The sequence below is a fragment of the Myotis nattereri genome (assembly GCF_964212035.1).
Source record: "Myotis nattereri genome assembly, chromosome: 14".
In the NCBI taxonomy this organism is placed as follows: domain Eukaryota; kingdom Metazoa; phylum Chordata; class Mammalia; order Chiroptera; family Vespertilionidae; genus Myotis; species Myotis nattereri.
Genome location: NC_138089.1, coordinates 21728230 through 21747807, shown reverse-complemented (window position 1 = coordinate 21747807; position 19578 = coordinate 21728230). Strand labels below are relative to the sequence as shown.

At 54.9% G+C, this 19578-nt stretch overlaps 3 protein-coding genes across 3 annotated transcripts; 1 reads left to right on the top strand and 2 right to left on the bottom strand.

The window, feature by feature from the left end:
- Nucleotides 1-234: 234 nt before the first annotated feature.
- LOC308530137 (Golgi SNAP receptor complex member 2-like) lies at nt 235-600 on the bottom strand (the record flags this gene model as incomplete). The annotated part of the gene is given in 3 exon segments (XM_081106613.1): nt 235-478; nt 480-507; nt 510-600. Coding segments are annotated over 3 exon segments (363 nt in total).
- Nucleotides 601-3429: 2829 nt separating this feature from the next.
- Nucleotides 3430-18010, top strand: ITIH3 (inter-alpha-trypsin inhibitor heavy chain 3; the record flags this gene model as incomplete). The annotated part of the gene is made up of 20 exons (XM_081106215.1): nt 3430-3522; nt 4173-4190; nt 6213-6379; nt 6459-6563; nt 6819-6981; nt 7519-7632; nt 8692-8817; nt 9120-9236; nt 9713-9881; nt 10453-10578; nt 10880-11061; nt 12209-12394; nt 12560-12699; nt 13327-13481; nt 15441-15476; nt 15610-15723; nt 16210-16414; nt 17094-17263; nt 17447-17558; nt 17881-18010. The coding sequence occupies 20 exons, from the start codon at nt 3430-3432 to the stop codon at nt 18008-18010; spliced, it is 2628 nt and encodes an 875-aa protein (XP_080962341.1).
- On the bottom strand, nt 4560-5207 carry LOC308529860 (large ribosomal subunit protein uL6-like). The gene has a single exon (XM_081106216.1). The coding sequence runs from the start codon at nt 5187-5189 to the stop codon at nt 4611-4613; it is 579 nt and encodes a 192-aa protein (XP_080962342.1). The 5' UTR covers nt 5190-5207; the 3' UTR covers nt 4560-4610.
- Nucleotides 18011-19578: the final 1568 nt, after the last annotated feature.

Sequence of the window (19578 nt, the reverse complement as noted above, 5' to 3'; positions counted from 1 at the left end):
CTCTCGCCCCTCTCGCCCTTCGGGTGATAGTTGTGCATGGGCTGTGAGCTGGTTCGCGGGCCATCGACGAAGCTGTCTGGGCGGCTTGCGCGGTTCCGCCGGCTTCCCAGGGGCCCTCGGAGCCTCGCAGGGGCCGTTGCAGCCTTGCAGGGGCCATCACAGCCTCACGCAGCCTCACAGGGGTCGTCACAGCCCAGCAGGGGACGTCGCAGCCTTGCAGGGGCCATCGCAGCTTCACACAGCCTCACAGGGGGCGCCACATCCCACGTTGGGGGTGAAGGTGCGAGACAGAAGCTCCTCTCGCTGTCTCTCCTGCTGCTCCCTTGCGTATCTCCGATGTTGGAAGTTTCTGAGAGCAGTCTGCAGGTGCTGGACATCATACTTTAACTGGTCAACACGAAGTTTGGCATTCTGTCTTTTGTTGGGAGGTTCCCTGCTGGACAAAATCTCCAGGCATTCTAGCTGGCTGAATATCTGGTATGCTTGCTTGGATTTCGTTTTCTACTAGTGCACAGACTGCTTGTCTGCCGTCTCCCGGCGTCCCATGTGAGACTGGATCTGGTGGACCTGCTTGTGCGTTTGCTGGTACAGCGGTTCCATGTCGCTGGCCCAGCTGGGTCCAGCTACAGATTCCTCCGAACCTGAGTCTGCTTCTTGAGTGTGTCCCTTATGGATGTGAGGAGTTGAAATCAGCAATTTGTTGGGTTAGGCTGCAAAAGCACAGGTGGTTCCTTCTGTGTCACTGGCACAGCTTGGGTGGGGATGTAAATTGAGTAGGGCGGGGTCTCAGAGAATCACCAGGGCAGAGCAAACAGCAATGGTTGTCATCAGTGTCTTCGCGACTCCTCGCCTCTCTGCATCTCCACGTCCCTGCGAGCAGCTCCACAAGAAAGCCACCTTCACTCTCCGCCCCGCTGCAAGACAGTCCAGCCTCTCCACGTACGGGTCTGGGACCTCAGAATCCCGCCCCAAACAGGCTCAGTGGATTCGAGAGCTTGTATCCCCTTCCGATTGAAAAAAAACGCGCATCATACCCTGACCAGTTTGGCTCAGTGGATAGAGCGTCGGCCTGCCGACTGAAGGGTCCTAGGTTCGATTCCAGTCAAGGGCATGTACCTTGGTTGTGGGCACATCCCCAGTGGGGGATGTGCAGGAGGCAGCTGATCGATGTTTCTCTCTCATCGATGTTTCTAACTCTCTATCCCTCTCCCTTCCTCTCTGTAAAAAATCAATAAAATATATTAACAAATAAAAAACAAAACAAAAAACGTGCATCCAATTGCAGCCCACCTGGCGCGTGCCTCCGTACCTCCTACTCAGTCTCAATGCGCCTCTTTCTTTCCTTCCAGTTGTAGAACTTCCACTGGGCCATCTTTCCCGTGGTTCTGGATGACAGCTGCTTTGTCTTATAGTTGGTAGTTTTAATGTTGTTGTGGGAGGCAGCACGCACAGGTCTATACCTTATGCCTCCATCTTGGTTCCTCCTCTCTCTTTTTAATCCTCACCTGGGGACATGATTTTAGTGATTTTCAGAGAGAGGAAAGGAGAGACGGAGAGAGGGGAACATTGATCTGTTGTCTCCTGCACGTGCCCCAACTGGGGATCAAAACCGAAACCCAGGTATGTGCCCTGACTGGGTATCAAACCTGCAACCCAGGTTTGTGCCCTGGCTGAGAACTGAACCCACCATCTTTTTTTTTTTTTTTTTTTTTTTGCCTTTTCAAGTTTTTATTTTTATACGTTTTTTTTGTATTAAAAAGAAAAGCATAATTACCACAAATTACAAAGGACTAAAGCAGACTAGAATAATGAATCACTTCAGCCTGGAAAGAAGATACTCTCAATAATATTAATGTTATAATACAAGCTCATTCAAGTATTTTACATTGTCCTTTTAAGTGATATCCTAGCACATGGTAGAGATAATGTACTATGAGCATAAGGTGGAACCTTCTCCGCAAAGCCAGGTGACATGTTTTCCTCTCCAGTGAGAAATGGGCTGTAAGTTCCTATCTTCTCTGCCGCTGCCGTCAACATGGCTGAAGGAGAGGGTGGCGCTGGGGCAAGTCCAGGGACCCTCCACACAGGAGGCACTATGGGGTCCCACTCAGGGGGGTGCCAGATGATCCAGACTGCTCTACCCAGGCTTTTGGCAAAATCCCCAACGCTGGTCGCCTTCCTGGCCCCTCTCCCCACTTCTAGGGCCTTCTGAGCAGCTTACTTTCTTTTCTAAAATCAATCACCAGGAAAGGGGGAAGGGAAGCTACAAATGAACAGAACAGAACACAACTTTGACATGGGGCTCAGCATCTTGATCTGAGCCCCAGGGTCCAGGCTGGGGCTCGGCCCGGCAGCCCCTCTCTGCTGGTAGTGCACCTGTTCCCAGGTTCAGGAGAGGGTGAGAAACCTGCCCCGAGCGGGGCTGACACACAAAGGGTGTGTTGGCATGGACCAATCCTGGAAGGATACAGGATGAACAGAAGGATCTGGGCAGGCTATTTTGTGTCTCAGATCTTGGATCCCCATGAGAGGATGAGAACCCACCATCTTTTGGTGTATGGATGATGCTCCAACCAACTGAGCCTCCCTGTCAGAGTGGGAAATGACTCTTTAAGAGGTTGAGGGCAGCTGAGTCACTGGCCAGGCCCTGGGAACTCAGGGATGAATGTGACATGGCCTGGCCCTCCTGGAGCCCAGAGTCTAGAGGCCCTAATCAGGCCTCAACATGCAAACCTCAACTCAGGGTAACGATGCAGCAAAGTTGCTTGCAGTCAGCTAGGTATGAAAGAGGAAGGCTCCGGAGGAGGCACAGGGGCTGGCAGAGATATGCAATGTGCAGACCAAAAAAGGGCATACCAGGGGTGGAGAGAAACTTCAGAAAAGCAAGCTGGAACCAGGTAACAGAGAGAGCTGGGCCACAGGACTTGGGGTTCATCCTTTCCCTGGGGCCATGAGAACCAGAGAAGGATACTGAGCAAGGGCTGCAGCCATGGAAATCAGAGCCTTAGATGATGGGTCTGGTTCTGTGGCCTGGCTGCCTTGAGCAGGGGGTGGCTGTGATCCAGGGGCCATGCCAGTGGTGCGGGTAAGAGGCAATGAGGCTGACAGATGCTATTTGCTCTAAATGTGACTCCACACCTTGTCACTATTGTCCCCACCCAGGGAGTCACAGGACTCATTTGCCAACACACGGCTTCTGCTTACCCCAGGCCTCCATGTCCCCCAGCCTCTGGGGGTGAAGTTCCAATGCTGTGGACAGTACCCACGGGGCCCCTTTGGTTCAGGCAAATCCAGGTCCCATTACTCCACCCACATGTTGGCTTCCCAGACAGCCTCCGCCTCCCACTTTTCCCGCACTGCTGGAGGTCACTGACCCCACCGGTCAGCTGGCTCATATAAAGACTGCGGGCCAGGCCTGTGTGTTCAGCGATGGCGTCCGCTTGGTGGCCCTGCCTCATCGTGGCCCTGCTCTCCAGCTCCGTGGCCTTTGGCTTCCCAAGAAGCCCCTCCCGGCCACTTGAGGTAAGTCTGTCCTCTGTTCACAATCTGGGCCCATCACGGGGCAGAGGTCCCAGCCTGGGTGGTCCTCTACATGCGGGAGGGGGAGGTAGAGGGCGGGGTCATGAGCTGCAGGGGACAGGGCTGGGTTTTGGGAGAAATGGGCTCCAAACTTACCCTTTGATTCTGGGCAAGGCTCTTAGCTCTCCCTGGGCCTCTGTTTCCCCACCTGTCAAATGGGTGATACACCACGAACTGCTCACCTCACTGAGCAGCTGTGAAGGTCCACCTCTGAGAAAAGGGCAGAGGCGCCTAGGAAGGGCTGGGCTGAGCCCTGTGGTGAGCAGGGGTGCGGGGTGCTGTGCGAGGAGGCCTCATGGACCCAGGTGCAGGGACAGGCAGAGTGAGCCGAGGGCTGTGGAGCAGGGGAAAAGCCCTGTCCTGCTCCCCTGGGTAGCCCAAGACCTGCTCTCAGCAGATCTCACTTTCCCCATCTATTCAGAGCCCTTCCTACTCTGACAAGTGGCTCCAGGTGGGTCCTACATCCAGGGGCCCTTCAAGGTGTGTGGGCGGGTGGGGGTCACCACTGAACCCTGGCCTCTACCAAGAACTTGCCGCCCAGCCACAGTGGCCTTGGCCTTGATCTGACAGTGTGTTTGTCTTTGCTTTTCCAGAAACGCAGCGTCGATGAGGTGAGGACTTTCACCAGGGACAGGGCATGGTGAGGGAGGCAGGGTGGAGCTGGTTGCTCAACAGCTGAAGAGTTGGGCCATAGCAGCAGGTCCTGCACAGCTGACAAACAGCTCACAGCCCCTACCCTGGCAGATCCCCATGTGACTCAAGACCCCCAGGAAAGGGTGTCATAGAACCATGCCCCCTAGGACCTCCCCAGATGCAGCCCAGGATGGCCATTGCACCGTCCTTCCTTCCACTAACACTTACCCAGCAGTGGCTGATACTGGGCTGGGTGGTGAAAGGCCCCGTCACATCTACACGGAGCATTTTTTTTTTTTCCCAATACAAGGTTTTTATTGTACATCGTTATAGTTTCATAAACAAGTGTGGCAAATCATTTGGCATCTCGGTGTTTCTATAGCTGGACAACTTAGATCTTATTCATCAGCCTGCTGAACTGTTCCTTTTTCAGAAACATAGATACCATCCAAAAATTTCCTGATATCCTTGTTTTTAACTCTTGTGCCTTGCTGAATCAAAGCAGCGGAATTTGATACAAGTTCAATGTCATTTCCTTCAAGAATCAACTCATCTTTCTGGGCTTGAGATACTGCACAAGCAATGCCTGACCTCATCCGAACTCTGCGGATGTATTTTTCGCCCAGGAAATTTCTAATTTCAACAAGAGAACCATTCTCCTGAATAGCGACGCTGATGGGGAAGTGAGCGTACACAGACCTCATCTTGTAACGGAAGCCCGGTGTAACACCCTTGATCATGATCTGTACATGACGGCAGATAGTGCGAACTGTGGCCAGTTCCTTTCTATTTCCCCACCACTTGTCAACCCGGAGCCTCTTCTTTTTCTTTCTGAGGAGACTGAGCTCTACACTGATGCGGTTGAAGTGCCTCCACAGGGTGCCCCCGGGGCCCTTCACAATAACTGTGCGCCCCTCCAGAGTGGTGTCCACATTTTCTGGGACATCCACAGTCTGACTGCTGAGAATGGTCTTCATCCTCGCAATAGATGCGGCAAAGAGGAAGCCCACGGAGCATCTTTATATCCACGTTTAACCCAGACATCTCCGTAGAGCTACGCTCAGTTCACCGTCCCCTCACCCCCGCCCCCTCCGGCACCGGGGGAAAGAGACTATTGGGGACATGAAGTCCTGCCCACACTCTATTCACAGCACAGGAAATAAGTCCCTGTTTGTGAGGTAGAATCACACAATTACCAAAGGGCACAGTAGGAGGGTAGAGGGCGAGCTTTCTAAATGGAAGTGTGAAAGGTGAGCAGGGAGCTGGGACAGGTCTCTGACCCCCGGGGTCAGAGGGGCGGAGACCTGGCTTGGCCGGAGCACCAGAGTGGAGGTGACAAGTCCCTCCTGGAGGACCTCAGAGCATGGGGAACACTGTCCTGAGGGCAATGGGAGCACGGGAGGGTTTCACCAGGGAGGGGAACAGGGTCACATTTGTTTTTTTATAAGATCTCACTGGCTCCAGGCTGCATGGAACCACACAAAAGGGTTAAGGAGGCCATGTTTAACCCAGGCATCTCCCTAGAGCCTCTCTCAGCTCACCTTCCCTGCACCCTGGCTTGATCCCTCCCCTTGCCTTCTCCTCTTGGCATTATGTGAAGTTCCTTCTCATGGTGCAAAACTCCCCTTCCTAAGTGACTTCTTGCTGCTGAGCAATGAGGGAGGCTGAGCTAAGGAACCCGTGGGGCCCAGTGAACAGGGAGAAACACAGGCTGTTCAGACAAGGCCTCTGCCCGCCAAGAAGCCCCTGGTCTCCGAGGGGAGAGAGGTGCTCAGGAAGGCCAGTGCATGCCAGGGGCACCAGGACTGCCCAGGCGCCCATCATCAGGACAGAGGTGGCCAACTGAGCAGGGGGATGGAGGAGGCCACCAGGCTTCCCACACGGGTGACTGGGGTGCTTCCCAGGCAGGGCCTTGGGAAGAGGAGTGGCCAGGTTAGAAGACCTGTTTCCCAGGGCCCGGGTTGGCAGGTCACCACTGATCACCATCCCATCTCCCACAGAAGGCTGACGACATTGAGGTCTACAGTACCAAGGTCAGCTGCAAGGTGACCTCCCGCTTTGCTCACAATGTTGTCACCACGAGGGCCGTCAACCGCGCGGATGCCGCCAAGGAGGTTTCCTTTGACGTGGAGCTGCCCAAGACCGCTTTCATCACCAACTTCACGCTGTGGGTGTCCCCATGGCTGCTGGCTCTGGGATCTGGAGGGGAGTCTGGCCCAGCATGAGCCCCAACACTTTCCCTGCAGGACCATCGACGGTGTTACCTACCCTGGTAATGTCAAGGAGAAGGAAGTCGCCAAGAAGCAGTATGAAAAGGCTGTGTCCCAGGGCAAGACAGCTGGTTTGGTCAAGTAAGTACGGACCCCAGGCCTGGGGGAGAATGTCTGGTCTGTAAGGGATGCAAACAACAACGGCAGCAGTTATTATTATTATCATTATTGCAAAATGTGCCCGTAATTCTCACCACATTATCCCATTTTGATGTTGAGGTAAATGAGGCTGAGAGTGAGTAGGTGTCTCTCCCAAGGGGCTGACATGAACCCAAGGCTCAGGGTGGGTGGGGCTGTGCAGTCTGTGGGGCAGTTGCTGTCTTGCATCCCATTCAGGGCCTCTGGGCGGAAGTTGGAGAAATTCACGGTGTCAGTCAATGTGGCTGCGGGCAGCAACGTCACGTTTGAGCTGACCTACGAAGAGCTGCTGAAGAGGAACAAGGGCAAATATGAGATGTATCTTAAGGTCCAGCCCAAACAACTGGTCAAGGACTTTGAGGTAATCAAACACCTCTGCAGGCCCTGCTGAAACTGTGGGCACAGGAGGGGCGGTTGGGGAAGGGCCCCTGGAGTGGAGCTCGGAGCAAGGTCAAGGACACAGAAGTTCAGACCTCACCACTTGGTGGAGGAAGCTCGGGGGAACTCCAATGGCTCTGGCCATAGCAACTGGGCCAAGGGGAGGAGGAGGCTGGGCTGGACTCACCCAGATCTTTGGAAGCTGGGCCGTTGGGGCAACATCACAAAGTGTCTCTGTGCTGGTAACTGGTTATAACAGGCTCTGCCTACATCAGATCTGAAATGACTTCATGGTGGAAATTGGACACCACCTGGCAGCCATTGGAGAGCCTTGGGGTTAGAGTACCATTGAAGAGCCCTTTTGTTCATTTTCTTGGTGGGAGACACCAGGTGTGGCTGTCACAGAGTTGTCCTACAAGCTGGTCCCTGCACCACCACTGACCCATCGCTTTGGGCCCTGTCCTAGAGGTGGCCTCTGTACTGTCACTGAGTAACATCTCCTTATCTTTGGACATTGCAGATCGAGGTAGACATCTTTGAGCCCCAGGGCATTAGCATGCTGGATGCTCAGGCCTCATTCATCACCAATGACCTCCTGGAAAGCGCCCTCAGCAAGTCCTTCTCAGGGAAAAAGGTGGTATAGATGCCTCTCAGGCCTGGGGGGCAGGGGCGGGAACCCAGACCCTAGCAGGACCAGTCTGAGCCCTAGGGCTTGGGTGATGCTCGTGAGGGTGTGTCTATCTGCTGCCATCACTGTCTCCCTGGCCACCTGGTCAGGAGTGGGGATGCTGGAGGCAGGGGGCTGCTTGCTGAGGATGACCGGCCTGAGGAACGGACATGCCCAGAACCCTTCCCTAAGCCCTCATCCTGTCCCCCAGTTTCAGCAGGGCCAGTAGGGCTGCATGATTAACTCAAAGTGCTTGGCCAGTTGCTTGGGCTAGAACTGGTATGTGTGGGGGGACCACTTATAAAGCCCAGTGTCATTCTACCTTGGGAGGTAGGCAGGACAGGTGACTGCCCCTGTTTTACCGATAAGGACACTGAGGCCAGAGGGAGTCATTTAGATCTGCTGACTCCACATTGAGGGGGTGGAAGTTGAAAGGGAACCTTACTCTTGGTGCTAGTGGCTGACTCTGATCCCCAAAGCCCTACTATTCCAGGGTCTTGCTGACCATGGGCTGTGGATGCATGCATGTTTACACGAAGAGCAAACCTAAGTCACTCAGGACTTGTAGGGCGAGGCCCAAGGAGCACACACTCAGAGGGCTGCTGGCTTCTGCAGGGCAGTGCCCGCTCCCACCTCCCTGCTTTGCTTCCTTTCCCCTCCTCCTCCTCTTGGCACCAACACGTACCACCCAACATGAAGCTCCTTTTCACGGTGCACAGCTCCCCACCTAAGTGGCTTCTCAGTGCTGAAGGCCAAGTAGGCTGAACACAGGGACTTCGCTGAACAGGGAAAGACAAAGGCTGCATCAGATAAGGCCACTGTCCTCCAAGTTGCCCCTGATCACCGAGGAGAGAGCAGTGCTCAGGAAGTCCAGTGTATGCTGGTGGTGGCAGGACTGCCGGGTGCCCACCTCTGGGCTTCTCCCTAGGAGGGCTCTGCCTCGGCTCCCAAGGCACCCATGGGCTGAGGTCTGCAGTGGGAGGTGCCTGGACAAGCTGAGCAAGACCCCCCTTGTCCCTCCCTCAGGGCCATGTGTCCTTCAAGCCCAGCTTGGACCAACAGCGTTCATGCCCAACCTGTGGAGACACCCTCCTCAACGGAGACTTCATCATAACCTACGATGTGAACAGAGAGTCTCCAGCCAACGTGCAGGTACCTCCCTACTGGCTTCATCAGGCTGGTGGATTCCCCATCACAGTGGAGTGTGGGCTTGGGGGTGGGGGGAGAGGGGCTGCAGCTGCATCTAGCACCATCCCCCTGGATACTCGGTCCAAGGCCACGTTTCCTGCAGGGCATGGGGGTGGCGGGCAGACCAGAACCTGTGTGGCACACTCAAGAGGGTGGGAACTGACATGGTCTTCTCGCCCTGCTAATTGTCAGCTTTTATTTGCAAGATTAGCCACCCTGTGGTTGCTTCATGGACATGACCTCTAGTCTCTCTCTCCCCTCTCCAGATAGTCAATGGCTACTTTGTGCACTTCTTTGCACCTCAAGGCCTTCCTGTGGTGCCTAAGAATGTGGTCTTCGTGATTGATATCAGCGGCTCCATGTCTGGGCGGAAAATAGAGCAGGTACTCTCTTCTGTGCAAGTGGGGGTAACAGGTGGGGGGTGGGGGGGTATATATTTTTTAAAAATCCTCACCCAACAGTATGTTTATAAATTTACAGAGAGAGGGGAAGGCATGGGGAGAGAAACATCGATGTGAGAGAGAAACAAATCAGTAGCCTCCTGTAGGTGCACCAAATGCGGATTGAACCTGCAACCTAGGTATTTGCCCTGACCAGAAATCAAACCTACAGCCTCTTGGTGTACGGAACAACACTCTACTACTGAGCCACCCAGGATGGGCGACAGTTTTGTTTAAAGTGGACAAAGCTGATGTTTCCTGTGAAAGAGGAGGAAGGAGAATAGGATAAAAAAGGCAGAAATGGCCACCCCCATTGTTGCAGGCCACAGGGGCCCCACTGCCAGCCCAGCTGTGAAGAAAGCAGGCTGTCTGTGGCTCCCTCTCCCACCTTCTTGTCTGCCTGTCTTTCTCTTTCCCAGACAAGGGATGCCCTCCTCAAAATCCTGGAGGATATAAAACAGGAGGACTACCTGAATTTCATCCTGTTCGATTCCGATGTGACCACCTGGAAAGACACTTTAGTTCAAGCCACTCCTGAGAACATCCAGGAGGCCAGGGAGTTTGTGAAGAACATTAGAGATCGAGGAAGTAAGAACAGAGGGGAGAGCAACGTTCTCAATGCCCTCCCTCTGCCTGAGCAGCCTGTTTCCCTCCTTCCTGGGCACAGGCTTTGCTAGCCAGGCCGGCAGACCCTGGCTGGGGTAGAGGTGGGAGTGGGGTGGGGTCCTCAGGCTTGATCTCAGGGTCTAAGAAAACCCATCTGTCTGCTTCTAACCCATGATGCGGGTGCACCCCAACTCCCAGCAAGATCAGGCCACAGAGAACCTTTACTGTTGGTCGTTTCTTACAGAAAATCACAAGTGATGTCTGTACTGCTCCCCTGTCCTCCCAGTGAAGGGCCGGAGTCCATCTGACTGTTTCCCAAATTGTTTTTACTATCACCATGTGCTTCTATTCCTACAGCAACCCTGAGAGGCAGTTTGACCCCCATTTGAAAGGTTAAATCATTCATTCTTCACTGACTAGTCAGTGTGTACTGAGTACCACCACGTACTGGCAGACAGAGTCCTTGGGCACATGAGCAGGGCCTAATGCCCCTACCCCCTCCTCCACGATGGTCCCCTGAGGGCCTCCTCCCATGGTGTTCTCTGTGTGCCAGTGACCAACATCAACGACGGGCTGCTGACAGGCATCAGCATGCTGAACAAGGCCCGGGAGGAGCACACAGTGCCAGAGAGGAGCACCTCCATCGTCATCATGCTGACCGACGGGGACGCCAATGTTGGTGAGGCAGGCGGCTATAGCTCTAAATCAGAACCCCATTGCCTGGCGGCCGCTCCTGGCTCTGTAGCCCGCTTGCTGCAAGACCTTGGGCAGCTCTCCCCAGGGCTCCTGTGGAGTGTGAGGCTCTTGAAGGCAGGGACCTGCCTCCCCCTGCCAGGGCTCCCCACCCTCGGGTCTGACAAAGGCTCCTGACCATGAAGCCTCCCGCACTGCACGTGCAGGAGTCAGATCTCTTCAGACAGAGTGAGTCCAGACAGTTGTCTGGGTGGTGGCTAGAATGTGAACACCCCTTTATCCTGCAGGTGAAAGCAGACCCGCTAAAATACAGGAGAACGTGCTAAGTGCCATTGGAGGCAGGTTTCCCTTATATACCCTGGGCTTTGGCAACAATCTGAATTATAACTTCCTGGAAAGCTTGGCCCTGGAGAACAATGGGTTCGCCCGGCGCATTTATGAGGATTCCGATGCCAACTTGCAGCTGCAGGTATGCCTTGTCTTGTACCCCTCCAGGAATGAGGGGCTCACTCCTTCCTCAGGGAGCTGTGCCATCGGGTGGTCATTTCAATAATTAGAAAGAACTTCCGCTTAAGTTGAAATCTACCTCTGGTTCTTACCCATCATTAATGGTTCTAGCTTCGTCATCGGGCTGCACGGAAGGGGTTCCTCCATAGGCTTGCCACAGCACATATAGGACATCACTTAAATATGAATTTCTGAAAAAATAAAAGTAATATTTTAGTGTAAGTCTGCCCTAAAGATTGCATAGCACATGGTATTAGTTTGCTGGGGCTGCCAGGGCCAAGTGCTACAAACTGAGGGGCTTACAGCAGAAATGTACTGTCTCACAGTCCTAGAGGCTGGGCGTCCAAGTTCAAGGTGTCAACAGTGTTGGTTCCTTGTGAGGGCCCTGAGGGGGGATCTGCCAGGCCTCTCTCCCTGTCTCTTCACATCCTCTCCCCTGTGTGTGTCTGTCCCCTTTTCATAAGGACACCAGGCACACTGCATTGGGGTCCAACCCAAAGACCTCATTTTGAATGGTCACCTCTGTAAAGACCTTCTGTCCAAACAAGGCCACATCTTGAGGGACTGGGGGTAAGGAATTTAACCTACATATTTGGGTATTTGGGGGGCACAAAACTCAGGCCATAACAGACATACTTATAACAAAAATCAACTTCTTATATATTTGACATTCCAACTTAACCGCATGTCCTGTACTTTCATTCGCTAAATCTGGCAACACCAACCCTTCCTGGCCCAGGTGCCTGCATTTCGGCCTCCACCGTGGACCCCTGGGCCTCCATCCCCACCTGCTGCCACCCTACGCCTTCTCTAGGCAGCCTCTCCTCCTGTCCTCTCCTCCTTCCCTTCATTTTTACAAACATTTCTTGAGTGCTTTCTAGTGCAAGAACGCCTGTATTTTTCTGGGTGTGGGGCTGGGGTAGCAGAGGGGGCTCCCACACAATGAAGGGCACAGCCAGGCCCATGTAGAAGTGGAGGTCAGGCCGGGCCCAGCCCAGCCTGTGGGACTCAACAACTTCGGAGGCGTCAGTAGGAACCCTCCCACACTCCTCTCTGTGCCCGCCTGCCCTGGTGGCCTGAGATGACCAAGTCCCCTCTCTGGACTCCAGGGCTTCTATGAGGAGGTGGCCTACCCGCTGCTGACCGCAGTGGAGGTGGAGTACCCTGAAAACGCTATCCTGGACCTGACCCGAAACACTTACCAGCACTTCTATGATGGCTCTGAGATCGTGGTGGCTGGGCGCCTGCTGGACGAGGACATGAACAACTTTAAGGCGGATGTGAAGGGCCACGGGGTAAGCTGGCCTGGGTCTGGATATGGGCTGGGGATGGGGGATCAAGCACTGATGGAGCCTGTGCCTACAGGCTGACGGTCCAGCAGTGGCAGCCCCTGAACCGGGCCCACCTGGCTTCAGGCCTCCATTCCTTGCACCTCTCACCTTGCCCTATCCCTGCCCCAGGCACTCACTGACCTGACCTTCACGGAGGAGGTGGACTTGAAGGAGATGGAGAAGGCCCTGCAGGAACAAGACTACATTTTTGGGAGCTACATCGAGCGGCTCTGGGCCTACCTCACCATTGAGCAGCTGCTGGACAAACGGTGACCCAGGACCACCCCTCACAGAGCTGGGCCCCACGCTGGGCCCTGGCACTGCCCCAGCCTGTCCCTGTGACTGCCTCTGGCAGGCTCTGCTCTGCGGGTACACAAGAGGAAGATGACCTGGCCACACCTGGGAAGTGCACCCCAGGCACATGCCTGGCTGATCTGACCTCTTTTCTCCCAAATCCATCAGAATGTTGTCCAGGGCAGAGCCCAGCCTGACATCTGGGGACAGCGATGGCGAGCGATGCCCTCAGTCCCCAGAGGGCAGAGCAGGGGGCCCAATGGAGAGGCATGTCAGCTCCTTTTAGGAGGGACTAGCCTGTGAAGTCCCTGGTGCAGGGCCTGGCGCCTGCTGAGCACTCACCAGTAGTGGCTGTTGCAGTGGCCATTGCAAGCCCCTTATATGTTATAGCTGGGGAGACGGAGGCCCCTCAGAGAGGAAGCACAGACTGTCCATCTGTCCCAGGGAGCTGGTGAACCAGTATTTTCTGAGCTCTAGCAGGCTCCACCCTGGTCTTAGGGGGTCCTGGGTTGCCACTTGGGCTCCTGGCCTGGTGCTGGGAGTCAATGTAGGGCAGGGAGCTGAGCTCCAGGCTGACCCTCTCGCCATGCCCCTCCCTACAGCAAGAACGCCCATGGAAGTGAGAAGGAGAACCTCACAGCCCAGGCCCTGGACCTGTCCCTCAAGTACCACTTTGTGACTCCACTGACCTCCATGGTGGTGACCAAGCCTGAGGACAGTGACAACCAGATGGCTATTGCTGACAAGCCTGGCGAAGGTGGACACGGGGAGTGAAGGCCAGAACTGGGAGGCCTTTCTCTTCAACTGGGGCCTCGGGGGTCCTGAGAGGAGTGGGCCAGCCTGGGAGACCCAGCCTCACTGAAGAGGAGCAGGCCCAGGGGCACTGAAGGAAAGCTGGCCAAGCGCTGGGGAGCGTGTGTGGAGGGAGTGAAGCCAGCAGCATGGACAGTGGGGGGTGGGGTAATCAGGAACCTCTGAGTCTCTAAAGGGATATGAGTACAGGAGTGAGGACCCTGCCCAGGGTCTCTTCCGGGAGAGGGACTTAGGCTGCAACGTGGAAGGGCTCAGTTAGACAGGAAGAAGCACTCCCAGCCTTAAAGCTAAGCCCTGAGCACTCGCCTAGGGATGGCCAGAGGAAGAGGCTCTGAGAGCTGGAGGCTGGGACCAGGCCTGCTCACCATACCCCAAGAGAGGAGTCCTGAGTATCCCACAACTGGCCACACAGGCTGGGGGTGTGGGCATTGGGGGACATGGGAGGCAAAGAGCTGGTCCAGGCCAGGCCAGGAGCTCCCTGTTCTGGGAGCACAGCTGGCTGCTGGGAGGCCCACAGCCTGGGGCTGGATGGACAGGCAGCATATTGATCACTTTGGCCCAGAACCCAGGAGTCTGAGGCTTCTAACACATTTCTCCCCTTCTTCCCTCACAGGGCCCGAGGAAGCAGGTGAGCTTCAGCCAGCAGCAGGGTCGGGGTCCCGGGAGGGAGACAAAAGAGAACCCAGGAGGCCTTTCCGAGCTCGCCTGGGCTCAGGTCCCAGCTCTGCTGCCCACTCATGAGCAACTTTGGGCCTGGCTCTGCCCCGCTCTGAGCGCCAGGGCTCTTGTCCGTTGAGTGGAGGTGGCTTCCTCTGTCCAAGGAGGGACAGTCAGTAGGAGAGTACTATGTGGCCTGCAAAGGAGCATGTCCCACATCAGGCATCACAGTCGATGAGTCCAGGGCAACCTCTGAGTAAGGCTCTCATTTTACTGTGAGGAAACTGAGGCACAGAGGTTAGGTCTGTGTGCGCAAGGACTCTGTCCTCAGGTGGCTGAGCCAGGGTTCTGGCCCAGGCAGCCGGGTTGCAGTGCCTGAGCTGAGCATCCTGTGTCTCTCTCATCATAAAATTGGAGCCTCACCCCTCACAAGCCCATCACCACCAGGCAAAGCTACCCCAGCCCCTGCCTGCCTCACCTCCATCAATACCGGTTGTTCTATCCAGCTTTCCCCTGTCAAATGTACATCACCTGTGTGTACGTGCATATGGGGTGTGTGTGTGTGTGTGTCTGTGTGTGTGTGTGTGTGTGTGTCTGTGTGTGTTACTACCAAGGACAGCTGTAAGCCTCATCGCACCCCAACAATGGATGGGGCAGGAGTTCAAGAGTGGCGGGCAGGATCTGCTGTGAGCATTACTCAGGACAGACAAGCTGACCATCTGATGGCCTGCATTTTAGCCATATCAAAGTGCCACGCCCTTGGCCTTAAAATCGCACCATATCACCGCCAGTCCTAGAAAGAAGTTCCCGGGCATGCCCCCATTTCTATAGCCTAAGCTAAGGCTCACATCCCCACCCTCTGTCTGTCAGTGCTGGGTTTCACTGTGCACTGGTAGCCCCCAGACAGGCAAAAGGCACAGGTGTTGGGAACAGGGCACCCGAGGTCCTTGCTCACGACTGCTCTTTGGCTTCTTTTTTCAGTGTCCGCCGCCACAGCTTACCAGAGTGAGTATATGCCGTGGGCACAGTCCCCTGCCCCAGCACAGCCCTACGCATCCCCCTGAGTCTTCCTAAATCAGCTCCCTGGGGCAGCCAGATGGTTGGATCCTGAGGAGATGGGGGTGGGTGGGTGTTGAGAGCATTAGGAAGCAGGAAGGGGAGGGGTATGAACCAAACTCTGGGTGGGGTCTGGTGCCTCCCCAGGCCTGCTTGTTTAGTTCAGGCCTCTCTCCCTTCGTGTCCACAGCCAGCTACCAGCCTCCTTCTTCACCCTACTATTATGGTGAGTTCCCCGGGTTCTCAGGGGGCAAGGCTCAGGGCACAGGGCCCAGTGCCTCCTGCCTGCCTAGGAGTCCATCCCACAGAGGCCAGAGGGTGAGGCCTCAGGATCAGCCCTTTCTCTGATGTGCCCTCAGTGGACGGAGACCCCCACTTCATCATCCAAGTCCGAGGGAAAAAGGATGCCATCTGCTTCAACATTGATGAAGAGCCAGGCACAGTGCTGCGCCTCATTCAGGACCCCATTACAGGTGGGGGCTGCAGGGTGGGGCTGGGGCCAAGGGTCTTCCTGGGAAGGCCTGGAGACCCTCAGGGTGGGTACATGGACTAGGTCCTCACTCTGCCCACAATGCTCCCATCTTTATACACTGGAGAGGGCTGTCCAGAACCACAGGCTAGCCAAGTTCCCCAGGGGCCAGTGTGTTGGGGAGATGGTTAGAGTTAAGGGCAGCCTGGCCCTGCAGGCAGGACTCAGTCTATAGCTAGGGAATCATTTTTCTCTGAACAATAATACTTTCTGGCCCAGGCGAAGAGATAGGTCTACACTGTGGCCCTCAGCCACCAGCATGACCCAAAGTGTCTAGGAGCAGATTGGGTTAACTGTGAGGTTCTGGTCTCTTCTGGGGACCCTCACTCTGATACCTCACAGCAATTCTTGCTGAGGGAGAAGGCACATCCTTAATGGCAAGCTGATCAGAAGATCTCACTGGTCTCTTACTGCCCCTTGCCCCTGGCAGGCTTAACAGTAAATGGGAAGATCATTGGTGACCAGGGAAACAGCTCTAACTCTAAGAACAGAAAGACTTACCTTGGCAAAGTGGGCATTGTCAATTCTCCGAGGGACTTGCGGATTGAGGTGACCACAGAGAAGATTACCCTGCACAATGGGGCTGCACAGAGTACTTTCAGCTGGCTGGACACAGTCACGGTCACCTCGGAAAGGTAAGGCCCCATACCGGGACTCGATAGAAGGAGGCTTGAAGGATTTGTAGAAATCTGAGGACAGAAGATCCATACGGGGTTACAGGGGAGACTGGTGGCCTCAGATTTCAGCCCCTGCCCCGGGGGAGGGTGACCATGGTAGACCTGAGCCAACCCCTAGGGTCCCTGTGAGAACCAGAATTGGTAGCTGGACAGTTCATAGGGCTGACCTTGAGGGAAGGGCTACATGGACCCAAGGATCAGGTAGGTGTGGCAATGTGGTAACAGCAAGAATCCTATTTGCATCTCCTCTGGCTGAATTCATTAGTTCCCAAGCCGCTCAGCCTCTCCTATGTCTTTAGATTACCCAGAGCCTGGGAGGCAGGGCAGGAGTGTTACTCCACTGAGGCTCAGAGACAGGGTAGAACCTGCCCAGGAATCTAGTGGCTAAGCTGGGACTGGATCCCAGGCCTCGGATGCCGAGGACAGCCCCTTTCCTGCTTAAGGAGGAGCAAGACTGCATTCAGGGGACGTATAGTCGGCATGCATGACATGTCTTTCCTCCACACCCCTGAGATAGTTTCTGGAGTTGTGTGTTCTCAGGTGCCATGCACAAGGAGGGCTCTGCCAAGATGTCCTTGATTCAGATGCCTGGTGTCATGGCCACTGTGCCCCTGGCTGTCCTCCTCTGCTCCCCTAGGTTCTCTGTGAAGATCAACAGGGAGGCTATGGTGGTCTCCTTTGGAAAAGGGATTACCTTTAAGGTGATTCTGCACCAGGTGTGGAAGAAACATCACCTCCACCTTCACTTTCTGGGCTTCTACGTGCTGGACAGTGACAAGATGTCAACAAAGTCACACGGGCTCCTGGGTATGGAATGCTCAAGCTTCAGGCTGTTCAGGGCAGAGGGGAAAGCCATGTGAAAGGCCATCCTAGCTTCTCCATGCACGGCACACAGCACCCCCTCAGCCTTTGCCTTAACCCTGGAAGGCCAGTGGCCATGCTACCTGTGGCGATGGCAGGGGCTGACAGTGTAAATGTTTTTCTTCCCAGGACAATTCTTCCGCCCCCTTGCCTTTCAAGTGTCTGACCTCAAACCAGGCAATGACCCCTCCAAGATACATGCCACAATGCTGGTGAAGAAACATCGGCTGGCAGTCACCAGGTGCGGGGACCCATCTGACATCCTCACCCTGCCCACTAACAAGCCAGGAGGAAAGAGCCCTCTGTGCCCACACACATTGGTCCAGCAGGCTTTGTCTTCTGTGGGGTTCCCTCATTTCCCTCTGGGGTCTTGGCCTCCTTGAGGCCCCTCCGAATCAGGGAAAGGCCAAACTCAGCCCCCTAGAAGGAGTAACCATACTACCTCATTCTTGGCCAGAGAATTATGGAATTGGCAACATCACACCCTTTTTCAACCTTGGTCCATGAGCGTATCAGCCATCTCGCCTACCCTGTGTATCACAGCATCTCTCCCCCTTCTCCAGGGGCTACCAGAAAGACTACAGGAAGGATGTCCATAATGGCACACAGGTGGGCTGCTGGTTCGTCCACAACAACGGCCAAGGGGTGATTGATGGGGTCCACAGCGACTACATTGTCTCTGACCTGTTCTGAGTGGCTGGCCCAGCTGGCCTGGCATCTGGAGCAGGGGCACAGAGCCAGGCCTGAGGGAGGGCTGTGACAATAGAGGACATGCTGGAAACCAGACCGTTGCCTGCCTGTGCATGCCTCTCTCGGGCCCTGCTCCGGGGAACACCAGCTGGGACCTGAGGCAGCTCAAAGGAAGGACTGCCTCCTGGGCCTCCCCAGCAATGTGGCTGAAGGACAGGGCTGGTTGGCGTCACACTTTGCCAAGTCAAGTGTATGATGAAAAAAATAAAATAAAAAATTGACTCTAGAGCAATGAGTCTCTGAGAAGCTGGGAAGGGCTGAGTGCATTTCAGAGGCCAAAAGGGTCATGAGGAAAGTCTGGTCCCTGCTCAGGAGCTCCTGTTGGGCCCTGCAGGCCTGAAGGGCCTTCTGTGACTCAGAAGCAGAGAGTCCTCCAGGGCTGGCACAGCCTGCAGCGGATTATAGATGCCATCCATCCACCCACCCACCCACCCTCTGTCCATCCATCCATCCATCCATCCATCCATCCATCCACCAACCACCCATTAGTTCATCAGATAAACCCAACATTCTGGGCTAGAATCTTGGGGCACACAGCTTTGTGAACCAGGTCCTGTGAGCTTGGGTGCCTCAAATTTACCTTCAGTTGGGCTGGGGATCCTTGGGATCCTCCAATAATACCCCACAAAGTCCTGAGAGCTTCTGCCACCTGAATAACTGTAACTGCCCCTTCCTGGATCTCCCTGCTTCCAGAGAGAGCTTTCCACAGCAGAACCAATCATTGCTCCCTGCCTACACCCTGTCAATGACATCTCCCACCCATTGCTCTTGGGACAAAGATAAAAGTCCTTCCTATGGCTTCTCAGCTTCATTTCCATGAATCATGCACTGTCCCTTATTTTCTGGGTTCCAGACACACAGACTGCTCCAATTCTGCAAATATAACCCCTCCTGCCCCAGATTCTGTGCCTCTGCTGCTCTTTCTGACTGCAGGGCTAAGAGCATGCTGGATAGAGGCTACCCCTTTGAAGGGAACAGTGGGCAGCTTTGCTCCATGGCATAGCAAGAGACACAATAAGGCCAGAGGAGCCTAAAGTCTGATTGGGAAGGATCAGGAATGCCAGTCGGGGTGGGGATGTGATCTGGTCATGGGCCACAGGAGGTTTTCCTACCTCCCACTCCAGGGGATCCTCTGGATTTCCTAGGGACACCAGCCTGGGGTCCTGGAGAGGGTATGGAGGGGGCAGTCCAGCAGGAAACATTTATCATCAAAGGAGTCCCCCTTCCCCCAAGCGTCTAGGAGAGGTAACTTGTGGCCTTGTGCTGCTGCTACTCTAGGGAGAGGGCCACGTGAAACACACCTCCAGAGTAAAGAAAGCAGGTGTGCAGGTTGGGCTAGCAAAAAGGGCCCAGCCTTGGCAACGATATCCTCAAGTAGGCAAGCCCTGCCACCCATTCAGTCCCAGGTCGGCTGAGGAGCCATGTAGCTTTAAACCAGTCATTCTGAGGTCACTTTTCACATCTGTGAAATGGGGAGAAAGATCCTGCCAGATGCAGGGTGTGAAGAGGCA

What these genes read in the sequence shown, in the direction of transcription:
- LOC308529860 (XM_081106216.1), bottom strand. Translation starts at nt 5,189, where the DNA reads ATGAAGACCATTCTCAGCAGTCAGACTGTGGATGTCCCAGAAAATGTG.